Source organism: Dendrobium catenatum, unplaced genomic scaffold (assembly GCF_001605985.2).
Source record: "Dendrobium catenatum unplaced genomic scaffold, ASM160598v2 fragScaff_scaffold_1586, whole genome shotgun sequence".
Taxonomy (NCBI): Eukaryota; Viridiplantae; Streptophyta; class Magnoliopsida; order Asparagales; family Orchidaceae; genus Dendrobium; species Dendrobium catenatum.
This window is the reverse complement of record NW_021320048.1, coordinates 824,560-839,391: the sequence shown is the minus strand read 5'-3', so window position 1 is coordinate 839,391 and position 14,832 is coordinate 824,560. Positions and strand designations below refer to the sequence as shown.

The window sequence follows — 14,832 nt, the reverse complement described above, 5'->3', positions numbered from 1 at the left end:
GGACAAAGGAGGTTGCAGGAGGTTTGGGTGGGATATTAAGTCTTTGGAGTTGGAATAGGGATTACGTGGTTTGCGGGCTTGAGCTTCTACCACGATTTTTGAAGGTTCGACCTGAGGAGAGTGGGGATTAGGGTGTTTGGACATGCATTGGAGGATGCATAATAGAATTGCAGAAGAGCAGTGGGTTGGTTCCAGTCATAGAGAACAGTGAGAGGGAAGACTTTTCCATCAACGGTATTAATAAATCTCATCAGGAGGGGAGAGTTACTGCAAACCTGGACGCACACCCTAGCAAAGGTGAGCCTAGTCTGGCTGCCGTGAGCGCATCAACCGCCAATGGAATACCAACGCAGCTTGCGATCTTGAGATCCCTCCGGCGTTCCAACAGGAAAGGGGAAAGTTTTTAATTTTGATCCAGAGAGGTATTGACAGGGAACTCTTCACGAACTAGAACAAACTCCGGCGTCCACTTTTGCAAGATGAAAGGCTTGCCAAAGAAGAACCAGGGTCCACCCGTCCAGGCCATATCATAGTCTTCCCTGTTGTTTTGAACTTGAGAAGGAAAAAACCATCATCCAGGGTCAGCAAAGAGAGCGTACCCTTGAGCGACCATGTTCTTTGATAGTAGTAGAAGGGCTTCGTAATATGGTCAGCGGCCGATGGATATCCTACCAGAGAGAGGCAGCCTCTTCAGAACTTCGCCGTTGAACTGTGCAGAAGTGAAAGGAGGCTGTGGCGTTTTTCGGTCGGATGATGCAAGATCGAAGAGGTGAACTCATTCGACACAAAGCGCTGGGTGCGCGAATGAGCTCTTCCAATCTCGAGGTAAACCAGCAGAGGAGGAAGGAACGGAAGGATGGGGAGGAGCGGGTGGGAGAGTGGAGGAGGACATCCCAGCGGAGATCCTCCTCGGAGGAGCGGAAAGGGAGGCGGCCAGGGAACGCAGGAAGCAAAACCCTAGCAGAGCGAATTTCCTTTCCTAAAACCCAGTTTCAAAGCTTATTCTTTCATCGTATTATATGCGATTTCAATTAAAGTGAAAAATAGATTATGCTAATAATCTAATTAAAATAAATTATGCAATTTTATTCAAAACTTCATAAGGCAATAAATCAATTGGATGCAACCTCCGATCTCTAGTTTTCAATCTCTTCGTTCTCTCTCTGATTCCTCCTATTCCTATTCTAAATGTATTAAAGGGCTATTTATTTTGCTAAAAAAAATACTCGAGTAAAATAGAATACAATATAAAAATAATATACTATATTTAAAATATTTCAAGTAATTTGAATGAGCATAAAACAATGGTGGTGGACGGTGACCAGCGGCATGAGGGGTGTTTGTGAGCGGAGGACAATGATGGCGGACTGCAGCATGCGGGGTTAACTTGAGATGTAATTGGAATTCAGATAAAAATGAATAAATTTTGAATACATAAAATATGAAAAATATAATGACACTACTAATAAATCATGCTTTCACAGCACTTTTAAGGACTTGCTGCAGTGGTTTAAACACAATAATTTATTTGCAATGGTTTAGAAACCGATACAAATACATTGTATTTGCGTTCGTTGGAAAGTATTTAATAGCGGTTTTATGTGTTATCATTTGGATGGATGGATTCGGCATCAGGATGGTAGAATTCGGTGTCAAGATGGTGGCTTCAGCATCGGGGTTGGCTGATTCGGCTTGAATGATCATCGCAAGATATACGAAGACGAAGTTGCGATATGAGTTGGCTAGGGCACAAAAGGAGCAGCAGATTTATGAGCGGCTGTGCTTAGCCGATGGTTTGTAAATCGTTGCTGCAAAATATTGGAGTACCTTCAATTTTTTGAAGGAGAATTTAGCAACGGTTAAAATCATTGTTTATATTTATCTATAGCTGTGGTTTTAAAACCGATGTTACAAACTGCTTCGAAAACATTAACATTTTGATAGTGTGAATTTAGAATTCCTTAAAGTTTTAATATGTATTCTTTTTTTATCAAACCGAACATCAAAATTCGGAAAACCCCTACATTTATAATACTTTACACTCACTCTTCATCAAATCAAATACAATTAATGTATATAATAATGAACTTGTCATTCCTAAAAGTTGAGTTGAAAAACAAAATGTTTAAGAAGTATCAATTCTAACAACACAGAATTGACTTCAATTGAGCTTCAGCAAATATACAATGAGAAACAAAGAATCCTCAGTGCAGTTCATTGCATTTTGTAATTATTATAGTACAGAAGCTCTTTTGGAATTTGAAAAAAAAAATTGCAAGAAAGAACGAACTTTAGACGAATAGTTGCAGACAAGCTTCATTTTTCCGTTTGGATGAAAGAGGAAAGCAATTGAGCATATTGGCAAATAATAATAACATAGCACAATTTTCTGACAATTATATTTTGAGAGACAACGGATTAAAGTTAAGGTTGTGCATTTTGTCATACCATTATTAGATAATTTTGAATATCTTAATAATTCCTTGTAAATAATAATAATAATAATAAAGGGTTGTTTGGTTCAGTCTTATTTATCATCTTTAGTTGGGGCTTTGTTTTCCCTTTCAAATAGAATTCAAGATATTTTTATCATACTTAGTTTAGGCATTTTTCCCTTCCCAATATCTAAGACAACTTTACAAGTTGAGCTTCAACAGCTCTTAAGATATTAAAAAATGAATAATAAAATGTACAAATAGAAACAAAACGGCGGATGTACATACAGAACAATTAATTCCAATATATTCATATATGTAACATCTAAATTGTTAAATTTACTTTTTTGACACTTAAATCCCTAAAACATCTCAAAACACCTAAATAACAATCATTCATTATTCATATATCAAATCAATCACATATACTACATAATATTTGAATTTTCAATAGATTTACATTTCAACATTTGTATAATAGTTAAAAGGGTTCTTTGTGTAACGTAGAAAACCTCTTTGTTTATTATCATATGCAAAGACTCGTGGGATATCTTTGATTAATGACCAGTCAGTGCCTCCTTTCAGCAATCGCCTAAGAGCTCTCTCATTGCACATGAATTCAAAATGGAAGTCATCATCATCAGCTTTCTTTCGATCCTGGAGCAGCCTTGGTAGCCATTCTGGGAGCCCCTCGATCGAAAAATCATGGAGTTCAAGTTGCTCAAGAGAATCTAGCTTCTCCACACAGTGCAGTGCGGGGCAGTCATGGATAATAAGAACTTTTAGTGCAGGAAGATGAGAGACCCTCTCCAGCCTCTGATTGTTAATGATCCTCAGTTCTTCCTTCAAATTTATGAAATTTTCCACTATTCGAATTAGATGAGCTCCATCAATGTGAAGTTGCTTCATGTTAGAATGTTCTAGGCCTTTTGGAAGTGCTTTAAGCTTTGGACAATCAATAAGTTTCAATTCATCCAACCGAGGAAGTAGAATTATTTTGGGAAAATCACGAGCCTTTCCTCTTCCTTGCTCAAATTCTTCCGCTATTTTGCTGAAGGTCCACTCCTCCAATTCAGGCATATGACGGAGTGCAAAATTTTGAAGGTTTGGGAAGGCTGTTCTAGTTAATGTATGCATTCCGTCCCGCACATCAACACCAACGCCTAGAAATTCAGGTCCAATGATCTTCACTGAAGCTGAGCCTTTTATGTCGAGCTGACTTAGTTGTGGCAACTCACCAGCTGCCGGAAGCTTTGTGCATGAAATATTATCTGTTAGATTCAGTGTTGTCAACAAAGGAAGACGTTCTCCAAATGATGGAGACATCATCCAGCTCGGATACCGACTGCCGAAGAAGTGGCTTATGTAGAGACGTTCCAGGCATCGCGGAGGATCTAACTCCTCAAAGACGTCCTCAATTCGTTTGATTTCTTCTTGAGTGGGGAGTGGTCTGTCTTTTGCTTCTGTGTAGAACAACATCAAGTAAACAAGGTGAGTTAATTTTTGAAGAGATGCAACTCCTTTCTGAGCCCTCTCCGTCTTCAAAATTCTGAGCTTTCTCAGCTGGTAAAGAAAGTTCAGTTCTTCCAGGCCACTGCAAGAGTCTACTGGCTCCCCTGGATTCGCCACAACAAATCCACTTAGGTCGTTTATGTTCTCTAGTTTTGAGATTCCTTTTGGTATGAAAATTAGCGGTGTACTGTAGAGACCAAGACGCCTGAGATTTTGTAATTTAGTAATGGCTTTAGGGAGGGTTGTTAAATAAAGGCATCCACGTAGATTTAGAAACTGTAGGTTGGTGAGGCTTCCTATAGATTCTGGCAACTCCTTGATATTTGTATCATCCAAATTAAGATACCTCAAGTGTATTAAATTACCAATGGAAGTGGGAATGCTCTCTATATCAACATCGTTAATTTGCAAAACACGTAGGCATGCTAAACCTACCAACTGATTATCATTCAACAATCTAATGCCATTGTACGTAAGTAGAGTTCTCAAACATTTTTGCTCAGTTATCAAACCCATAATATCTGTAATATTTTCCTCGTTGTCTATTGATAGCCTTCGAAGTTTTGTTCTAGAGGAGGAAGCCATTGTATTTCCAGAAAAGATTTCATCATGTGATAGAAACTTTGCAAGAGATCTTATAAGATCGTGCATTGTACATGCACCAGCATTAAAAAAATGAGGATCTGGTTGCAAAAGGTTTCTCCTAATCAACTCGATATAGTATTCCTCCGCTACATCTTCCACTAATGAATCACGCATCTCCTTCACAAATCCTTCAGCCACCCATAGTCGAACAAGATCATCACGCTCAATTAATTCATCTTCAGGAAATAAGGAACAATAAAGAAAACACTGCTTGAGAGGAGCTGGAAGGTCATCATAGCTGAGGTAAAGGGCACCACGAAGTTCTTCAGGCAGGTTGCTCATTGACCAAGCATCATTTTTAAGAACCTTATCCCATTCTTTTCTATTTGCTCCCTTCTTGGCCAAAACACCAGCAATGGCTTTGATGGCTAGAGGTAGGCCAGAACATTTCCCAACAATCTGAATTCCTAAATCTTCCAACTTTCCAATCTCATTCTCCTGTCCCTCCTCAAAAACCTTTCTACATAGCATTTCCCAACTAGTTTGAATAGAAAGCTGCTTTACCGGGTGTATGTGGGCCACCCCCATCTCCCTTGCAACATTTTCATCTCTAGTTGTGACTAAAATCCTAACAATTGCATCAGCACTCTGTAATGGATTTCGAAACAAATTAATCCACACATCTGCCCTCCAAACATCATCTAAAACAAGAAAAAGGCTCTTCCCATGAACAGCAGATTTAAGTAGTGGTTGGAGCTCCGTTCTAGTTATAGCCTCACCATAATAAGCTCCAGCCCCTCTAATCACTTGTTGCAACAATTCTATCTCGTTATAACTTTGTGAAACACAAACCCATACTTTGATTTGAAACTCAGTCTGTATCTTTTTATTGTTATATATTTTTTGAGCTAGTGTAGTCTTCCCTATCCCTCCCATCCCAGTAACTGCAATCACACGGCACTTCTTCCTCTGTTCCTGAACTATCAAGGCTACCAACCCTTTGGTAGCCTCTTCAATCTCCCTTCCCACCACATCAAATTCGTCCAAAGAAGAAGACTGACGAGTGTTCACTACCATAATCATTTGGGACTTCTGTATTGCGCTGTCCTCTAAGTTGAACTGTAACCTATCTTTATAAATCTCCTCTAGTTTATCATTAAGACTTCTAATACTTTCACCGATCTGATAGCGATGTGGAACGTTGGTAAAGCAAGAGGATAGGAGGGATAAATTGAAACATACCCATGTTTTCTTGGCAGAGGATGGTTGATTGACAAGCAAGAGAGCACCTTGTATTCTACAGCGATCAATGATGTCATCAGCATCATAAACTACGTCTTTGAGCTCGCAGACCCAGTGGTTGATATATGGGTCTTCAAGCCTCCGCCGCTCTGCAGCCTCGAGGAACTTTTGGATTCTCATCATTCGTCTCTGAAGTCTTCTGAGCTCATCTTTGACACCCAGAACAATGACCACCTTCTCGGTAACCAAGCCAATGAGCTTATCAACACAGCTGTCAACAAATGCAGAAAGGATCATCGCCATTTTTCTACACCAGTATAAGATTAAAAATGGAAGAATAGAAAGGAATGGATGCAAAGCAAGACCTGCAGTTGCCTAGTTATATAATATGAGCAGCCAACAGACCAGCCAAGCTTTGTGAGATTCCTTGCTTTTGCAAGCAAATTGGAATTACTTGTGATCATCAGGTTTATGGAATCCAAATTGGAACTACTTGTGATATCATTAATCTTTAAGAAAATTTATACACCATGGGATTCAACCAAAGACCTCTTCAATGATTTTAATTAATATTACAAGTAGGAGGAAATAGAGAAAGCTGAGGAGAGAGAGAATATGATAGAATAATCACTCTTTTCTTGTACAATTTTATCATTTTTAGTTTTTAAACTCTATTTTATTAATATCTGAGTCACAACTACTAAAAATATTTTTCACTGGAGCGTGACTGGCTTGTAAAAACATACGAAAGCAAATTGAATTCAAAGTCGCACGCAAGGAATTAAATTAGGCGTAGCCATCGTTTTATTTCACTTAAGAGTTGGTTTTTTACTTTTTGTTTTTTCTCTAACAGAGCAAAGCAAAGTATAAAAAAGTAAAAGCTACACGAAATGAATGATTTTATTGCGCAAAACCTCGCGTTTTCATGCATTTAATTTTAAGAAAAAATTCAAAATTGAAAACTGCGTAACTGTTACTGCTTCAGCAACTTCAGCCTGCAAAATATGAAATAAATTTTATTTTTAAATTTTAATTTATCTGAAACAGACATCACTTTCTTTTCATAAAAAAGGATTGGTAGAAATTAGCTTGATAAATTTGACTCTCTCTCTCTCTCTCTCTCTCTCTCATTATATATATAATTACTTTTCAATAAATTGCTAACTCAATTAAAGTATATATTTTTTATTCACTATCATGTTTTTTTTTAATTTCAAGTCATTTATCAAATATAAGAGAATTGTTGAATTAAATGTACACCCAGATATCTCAAGAGTTTGGTTCAAGCTAAATTGAACTAATTCCTTGACGAACTCGGTCGGTTCATGGGAAAGTTGACTAAGCGCATTTGGACATTCAGGACTTGAAGCTAGTCCGTGACTTCCTCAATTGAAATTGATGACTTAATCTAGCAAGTCTGTGACAACACCCAGTATGCCGACAATTAGCAGCCTTAATCTTCAAGATAGAAACATCGAGCAATGATCATCCACGTGGATTTGTGTAATATTTCTTGCCACATACTTTAGGATACACATTTCATTTGATATCCTTCACATAGCTTTTCTTATATTGCACAAAACCCTATAAATAAAAGGTCAAAGAGCCATTTTGAGAGGCAGATGATACACATATATTATAACATAAGAGATATACACAATAAGCCTGTACATTTCATATTGGCAATACAGCTATCAAAAGTTCTTTCTCTAGATTATCTAACTTTTATCTCTTATTCTCACAACTTGTTCTACCAAAATCTTAAAAGTCGTGCAAATAGGGTTCAGGTGACAACACGGACAAATTTGAACTAAAGGAAGTTCCATGTTCCTTTCTCATAAAACTTTATTGCTAAAGATACTGATGCAAGACTACAATGATTTAAATAAATGTGCTAAGAACAGTGCACGATTTTGATAAGAACAAATAACAATTAAGACTATTAGCAATCAAAATGATAAAAGAAAACATAAGAGGGGTAGCTACGCTTAGGCCAAATCACATGCTAAACACTTGGATTATCAAAACAATTTAGAATTTCAACAACATGCGAATTAAGTAATTTTCAACAAAAATCTCTAATCTAACAATGAGATAAGCAACATAGAAAGAACACTCATATCCTACGTTTACTGAGAGGAGGCAGAGGGCGAAGCACAAAAACTTTGTGATTAAATCACCACCTACAAGGTTAGCGGATTAGAAAGATAATTGACGAGGGAAGAAGTTCACCCTTGTTGTTGTCCCGAAACAATTTGCCACTGGACGTCGGCAAGTTGCTCATCGATGGCCTCCGAAAGCGTGATGATGATGCGGTCCACGTACTCTTCAGTAGTGTTATCAAAGTCTGGGTTGAATTCAAAGAAGGTAGAGTGGAGGATGTTGACATTCCCTTGCTCGTCGTAAACGAATCCGTAGTCAAACTCCGTATTGGCCATTCAGTGGATTAAAAGATTGATGTTTATACGAAGATCAATGCTGCTTCCTTGAAGACTCCACTTAGAGAGAAAGAAGTTTCTCTCAAAAGTTGAAGTGGAGGGGATGGCCGGCCAATGAAGGAGGCTAGGGGATTAAATTTGGTTCAGATTTTATGGAGGGAAATAATTCAAACAAATTCCTAATTAATCATTTTGATTGAGAATAATTAAAGAAGAGAAATAGAGAGAGAGGGGCGGTAAGAAAGAGGGGAAACTTGGGATTTATTTCCAAAACTCAAGATGAGATTTTGGAAAGTAGTAAGGAGGCAGGGCTCTTGGAAATTTTGGCCAAGAGAGGTGGAGTGGAAATAGGAATTATTTCCAAGAGAGAGCTTAGTGGATTTTTGAAATAAATCCCAAGGGGATTCAAGAGAGGTCGGCGGCTTCAATGGGCTAGGAGGGGATTGTGGGGAGATATTTGAGTTTCTTATTTTGGATTTAGGGGTTAGGAAAGAATTAATTAAACACAATCTAATTTGAAATTCAAATAGGATTTAATTTAGTAATTTTCCTAAAATAGATTCTATTAGTTATGAAAGAATTGTCAAATTCAAATTGTTTTGAAATTTAAAATTAGGCTTTCCTAAATTAAGAGTGATCACTTATGGAAGGTATTCAAGAGGGGATTTGAATTGTTGGGGGGGTGGGGCGGGGGTGCAGGTAGGGCCGGCAGCTAGGTTTGGGGCTTGTGGGGCCTTTCTCAAGGTCGGTGAAGGTGGGGAGAGAGGTGGCTTGAGAGGAGTGGGGGAAGAAGATGGGGTTTTGAGGTGGTGGTGGTGGGATTGGGTCTAGCCAACATTGGGGTTATGAAAGAGGCCGGCGGTGAGGCTTTGGGAGGGGAAACCGTGGGTGGTAAGAAGAGGGGAAAGTCGAAAAACGAAAACTAACCATGAGCCCGGACTCTTCCAAGGTTGGTGGGCTATGATGCACCGACATTTCTCCTCAAAGAGGCGTATAGTGTCCGACACGTATCTGACACGACTCGCATCCGACACTCCTCCGACACGTGTTGGAAATGCCAAAAACGTGTCCGATTAAAAAATATTAAATACAAATTGGACACACGTGTATCTTAAATATTTTATGAATTTTTTAAAAATTATTTTCTTGTATTTGAAATTTTTATTTATTTAAAATATAAAATCTAAATTTATTATTTCCTATCCACAACACCAAATAAATTGTCTGCACCTAATACCACATTCATTGAATATTCTCATTTTCATTTATCTTTGACGGGTTACAACTTTGATTTCACAACAATGCTCAATGTCATCTTAACATCAACATCTGACATCATTACAACATCAATAATTCAAAAAGATCACCATACCAAATTCTTGGTGTCTTTACATTAATGCTCGGTGCTACCAATTTCTACACCTATAACATGACATCTTATTTTTGTCCAACACCTTCTCAAAATTGACGACCAACGCCCTCTCAACAACGACGATAAACGCCCTCTTAATATTGACGTCCAATATTATTGCATAACATCAATGTCTGATTCTCGATAGCATTTTCATCTCTCTCAGTGAATGATAAACGACATCGACGTCCGACTCTCGACATCCTAACATTAATCTTTTTAAGCACAATTTCTAGTAAAATGACTTATATTTTTAAATTATACTTATTCAATTTTTATACACTATTTTTAAAATATAAAAATTATAATATCATATTCAACCCGTGTTTATGTCTTATATTTTCAATAATTGACGTGTCGCGGGTCCGTATCATGTAGTTTCCGTGTCGCCGTATCCGTGTCTGTGCATCATAGCTGGCGGGTGATGCGATTCTCTCTCCAAGGATTTTCTCTCCTAAGCACTCTCAACCTCTCACAAAGAACTCACACACTGAAAATTTATCATTCATTCATTAAGTATGAAAAGAGAACATAATGGCTATATATAGTGTTAGGTATTAGTCCTAGATTTAGGTTTGCTTTTGTGTAGCTATTTGTATAGCTGTAGGTGTTGCTTTTGGGCCTATTAATAGGCTTTAGCTTGTATTAGGAAAGCAGCCAAGGAATAAAGATTTGCATAGTTTGGCTCACCGCCTCCCTCTCCTCTCTCCCTCCTCTTTCAAGATCCATGAGGAAGTGCTTCTTCCTCAAGTGAAGGGATCTCACATCTGGTATCAGAGCCACGGTGGTGGTGGCGATCAAGGTGGAGGAGGCGGAGACGTGTTTTCTTGTCTAAAGAAAACGAGGAAGGCGGACTGGCAGCGAGGGTTGGCGTTGGAGTCGAAGGAGGGTCCGGAGTTTTTCTTGCAGACGGCTTCCGGAAGGTAGAAGGCTCGGCAAAGGGAGCACGGACGGTGGTTTCCGGTGACATCCGTGACCAAAAGGAGAATCGTGCGGGTGAAGCGGAAGCATCCCGCGTGATCGGTTGCTGGATCAGTCGCGTGACAGATCAGACGTTGGACTGGGCCAGCCTGGTCACGGACGGAGGCCGACTTGGCTACTTGTTTGCATGCAGGAAGCCGGAGTAAGCTCAGAGCTCCGACGTCGGGATCAAGAAATTGGGGGTGTGATCCGGAGCTACCGGCCATAAAGAATCTTGGCCGGGTTCGCTGGTTGAGGTAGGGAGCCGAAAGCTCGGGCAGGGCCTAGTGCAGCTCAGATCAGAAATACAGTCGCAGCCTGGTGCCGAAGTCCCAAGCAAGATTGCATTATTTGTGAGGGACAGTGAGAAGGAACGTCAATGATCTGAAGGAGGCCGCGTGTGTTGCTTGGCAGAGGCGAGATGCGGGTTCGTGCGTAAGAAATCAAAGAAGATCGGAGGCATGGAAGCAGTTAAGGACGGATTTTTTGCTTGATTTTAAATCAAGTTTCGATCGGTCTTGAAGCAGATTTTTTCGGTTCTTTGGTTGAAAGATCAGATTGGATCTTTGTGGTGGAGTTTTTTGGATTTCCGGTGGAGTCCGGGGGGCACTGAGGTAGTGTCGGCTGCTCTTGGAGAGCAGAGTTGAAAGTGCGGGGCGCTTGGAGATGCATGGTCGTGCGGTGCACGAGGAGTCCGCATAGGAGCGCGGGGCACTGGTGAAAGACACGCAGTGCGGAGCGTGGTCTTGTGACGAGTGGAGCGCTGGTGAGGGCACAGGGCTCGCTGCACGGGTGGATGTGCAGGATGTGGTCCGAGAGAGACCACATGAGTGCAAGGCGCGGGCGCGGGCTTGTGGCATTTGGACGCGGGCTGGAAGCGCAGGGCGTGGGCACTGAGGCGCAGGGTGCTGGTGGATGCACAGGGCGCGGAATCCGGGCTAGGGGTGCTCTGGGATTGGCTGCGTTGGACGCAGTGCGACAGGATATCTGTCGGGAGGTGGAGCTTGAATGTCGGTGGACGTTTTTTGGCGGAGGAGACCGACATGATCATTCTTTGGCTGTTCTATCAAGAACAGTGGTTATCTTTTGTTTTGTAAAATCTAGACTAAGGGGGTGATTGTTAGGTATTAGTCCTAGATTTAGGTTTGCTTTTGTGTAGCTATTTGTATAGCTGTAGGTGTTGCTTTTGTGCCTATTAATAGGCTTTAGCTTGTATTAGGAAAGCAGCCAAGGAATAAAGATTTGCATAGTTTGGCTCATCGCCTCCCTCTCCTCTCTCCCTCCTCTTTCAAGATCCATGAGGAAGTGCTTCTTCCTCAAGTGAAGGGATCTCACATATAGCCTCATACAAATTACTCAAAAATAAAAGGCAATAATGCCCTTTTGGCTTAACAGGACCTCCCTTTAATAAGGGGTAAAAATGGAAAATAACAAAAGCAAATACGAACATAGAATAATAAAAGACAAATGCATAATATGACTCATAAATACATCGACTCGATCGTGGCCGTAGATCGATGGCCACATCTCTGATAGACTTTTCAAGCTCCGATGTCCCCATCAGATATACATACGTTAAAAAAAAGTATCGAAAGAGAGATCTAAAAAGTACAAGTTAACTTGCAAACCTAGATTCGGGAAACTTCAAGTTTGAATTAACGCATTAGTGACTTGATCAATACTGGATAAACTTATTTTCTAAATGAGTACTCGGCTAATTAAGTAAAAGTTAGAATAAATTATGTTTTGGATCAAAGTGATCTTTGCATATAGCTAATTCTAAATCTACGAGACTACTTTAGTAGGAGAGCTAAAGCACTACTGTAAAAGGACAATCTGTGCTTAATGATGTCACCTTTATTGAGAATATATATATGTGCATATAATGAGCTTGTAAAAAAATTATACAACTTTCTAAATCAGCTGCTCTAATTTTCAAACATTACATATACAATGAATGCTTTCCTCCTAATATATAATTTGAAGTTGGCAAAACTTAAACCCAGGAATCGGCCAAATTCCCCATAACCCCTCTGGTTCTCCATGAACTCATCAAGGATGCAATAACCTGGCCATTTAAGACGCTGCGAGCCCAATGTATATTTTGCCAAACTTATCAAAATCAAGTTGTTGATATTCACAAAAGTTGCTCGTAGAATTCAACTAACTCAAAAATTTGAGTTCGATAATGTAGAATTGAATCGGTCTTTATTCAAAATTTTATGTTCAAATAACTCATTGTACTTTCAATTCTAACATATTCACATAATTCATCATTTGTAAATTCAATTTGACAAAATACCTGAGAATTTAATTCAAAGAAGTGCTTACTCTCATCATTTAGAAATGTGCCATTTATAATATAATGAATCCAATGTGATATATCAACAACTTATCAGAATCAAGTCATTGGTAGTCATAAAAACTCACTCTAGGAATTCAAGTAACTCACCCATTGAAAATCTACGTTTGGTATTTTACAATTGAACTCACCTTTATTCATAAATATGAGTTAAGGTAACCCGCTCAAGGAGTTCAAACACTATAACATCTAACGTACTAGAAGAATTCACCATTTGGGAATTCAATTTCGAAACATTTCCTGAGAACTCAATTCGGCAAAGTATTTGCTCTCATCATTTGGTAATTCACTTCAGCTACACGTCTTATGATTATGAATTCAATTCAATAGTAGTTGCTTTTATATTCATTAAGTTCAAGTAACTCGCTAAGCCCAGAAAATGTGTGAGGATAAATGCATAATCGATAAGATACGCATTAAACAACGAGCAAGTCTATTATAGCAGATAATAGGCTAATAGCAAGAGAAAAGACAAGTCTTGAGCACTCATTATTCCACATTAAATTGCCCGCTTAGTAAATGTATATAATTTTGATTCATTCTCTTATAAGTCGTTTTTCAAAAGATACAAGAGATTCACAGAACTAAATGTACACTCAAATATCTCTTCCAAAGTAATTTGTTGCCAACACTCATTTTTAGTAATATTTTAAACTTAAATTTTCATCTTTTTAAGATATCTTCTACTTAAACTAAGCTTATTATTTATATTATCCTCGCTTTTAACACATTATTTCACCAAAATTTCTAAAGCAAATTGCAGCAAATTCAAATAGCAATGAAAGAAACAGAAAATCAGATAATAACGTGGTCAGTACCTCAAATATTTAAAGCATCAATTGAAACTAATCTAGCATCCTAATTATTAAGCAATGGCTAAATAGCTTATAATATGTCTACTTATTTTTAATGGTTTATTACTTAATTTATTAATGACTATGTTTATCACCAGTTAGTGATAATTAACATATCAATCATAATTAGTTAAGTGAATTGAAATCCAAATATTAATTAAGTGCATAATCAACTACCTTGTTTAATCTTTTAATTGATTGATGAATTAATGCTAGACTAATTGTCCTACTTATATTCTAATCATTTAAATTATTGATAACGAACCTTATCAAAAGCCCCGATTTTTAAGTCACTTGCCCTCATCTAAAAAATGCAATTTCTTCCTCTTTTACAAATTTCTTTTACTAGTCAATACTTTTGTTAGAACATATTATACAATTTGTATAAATTCAGGCAAGTCGAAAGCAGATTCAAGCTCTTGTTATAAGTACACGAAGCCAATATAGTCTTTCTATTCTCAATAACTATCTACCACATATGAAGAAATTAGTACTGTTTATAAAAATAAAATGATAATATGATAATCATAAACATACCGTAACCCTCGAAACCCTTGACGACAATGAAGAATTGACGATGTCGATACGAGAGCTCTCTTGCGGACGGGACCGGCGGCGAGTGAAGTAGATGAGGAGTTCGTGAAAGAAGTCGCGACGTAGACCCTGCCAAATTGAACACATTAGTAACATTCTTCACCCCTACAAAGATTCCCGAAAACCCGACCAAAAAGAAGAGCTTACAATGCCGACACGGGAGCTCACTGCGGGGAGGCATGGACGGGACAGACGGCGCCGTTGTTACGGAGAAGAGGAGTCCGAAGAATGTGCGAAGGTTCTTAAATCCTGTGCATTCATTTACCATGTAGTCTTTAAGAAGAGATGGCATCTTCTTCGTCTTCGGCTGGGATCTAAATCGTGGAATGGGAAGAAGTCGATCAGTACATTGAAGAGAAATATAGCAGCCGTTCGAATCAAGTTAAGTTTTTAAGAAATCTCTTTTGTTCGGGGTTATTTAGTTTTAATTTATTTTTTT

At 38.6% G+C, this 14,832-nt stretch overlaps 1 protein-coding gene across 2 annotated transcripts; it reads right to left on the bottom strand.

Annotated features, from left to right (window-relative positions):
• Positions 1–2,770: 2,770 nt before the first annotated feature.
• Positions 2,771–14,748, bottom strand: LOC110112649 (putative disease resistance protein RGA3). 2 transcript variants are annotated; one of them, XM_020844942.2, is made up of 3 exons: positions 14,541–14,748; positions 14,337–14,462; positions 2,771–6,045 (listed from the first exon to the last, which is right to left on the bottom strand). In XM_020844942.2, the coding sequence occupies exon 3, from the start codon at positions 5,955–5,957 to the stop codon at positions 2,892–2,894; it is 3,066 nt and encodes a 1,021-aa protein (XP_020700601.1). In that variant the 5' UTR covers positions 5,958–6,045; positions 14,337–14,462; positions 14,541–14,748; the 3' UTR covers positions 2,771–2,891. The 2 variants fall into 2 exon arrangements, with proteins under 2 accessions (XP_020700601.1, XP_028556582.1); XM_028700749.1 differs by lacking the exons at positions 14,337–14,462; positions 14,541–14,748 and having other exon boundaries at positions 2,771–6,366.
• Between the last annotated feature and the right edge of the window lie 84 nt (positions 14,749–14,832).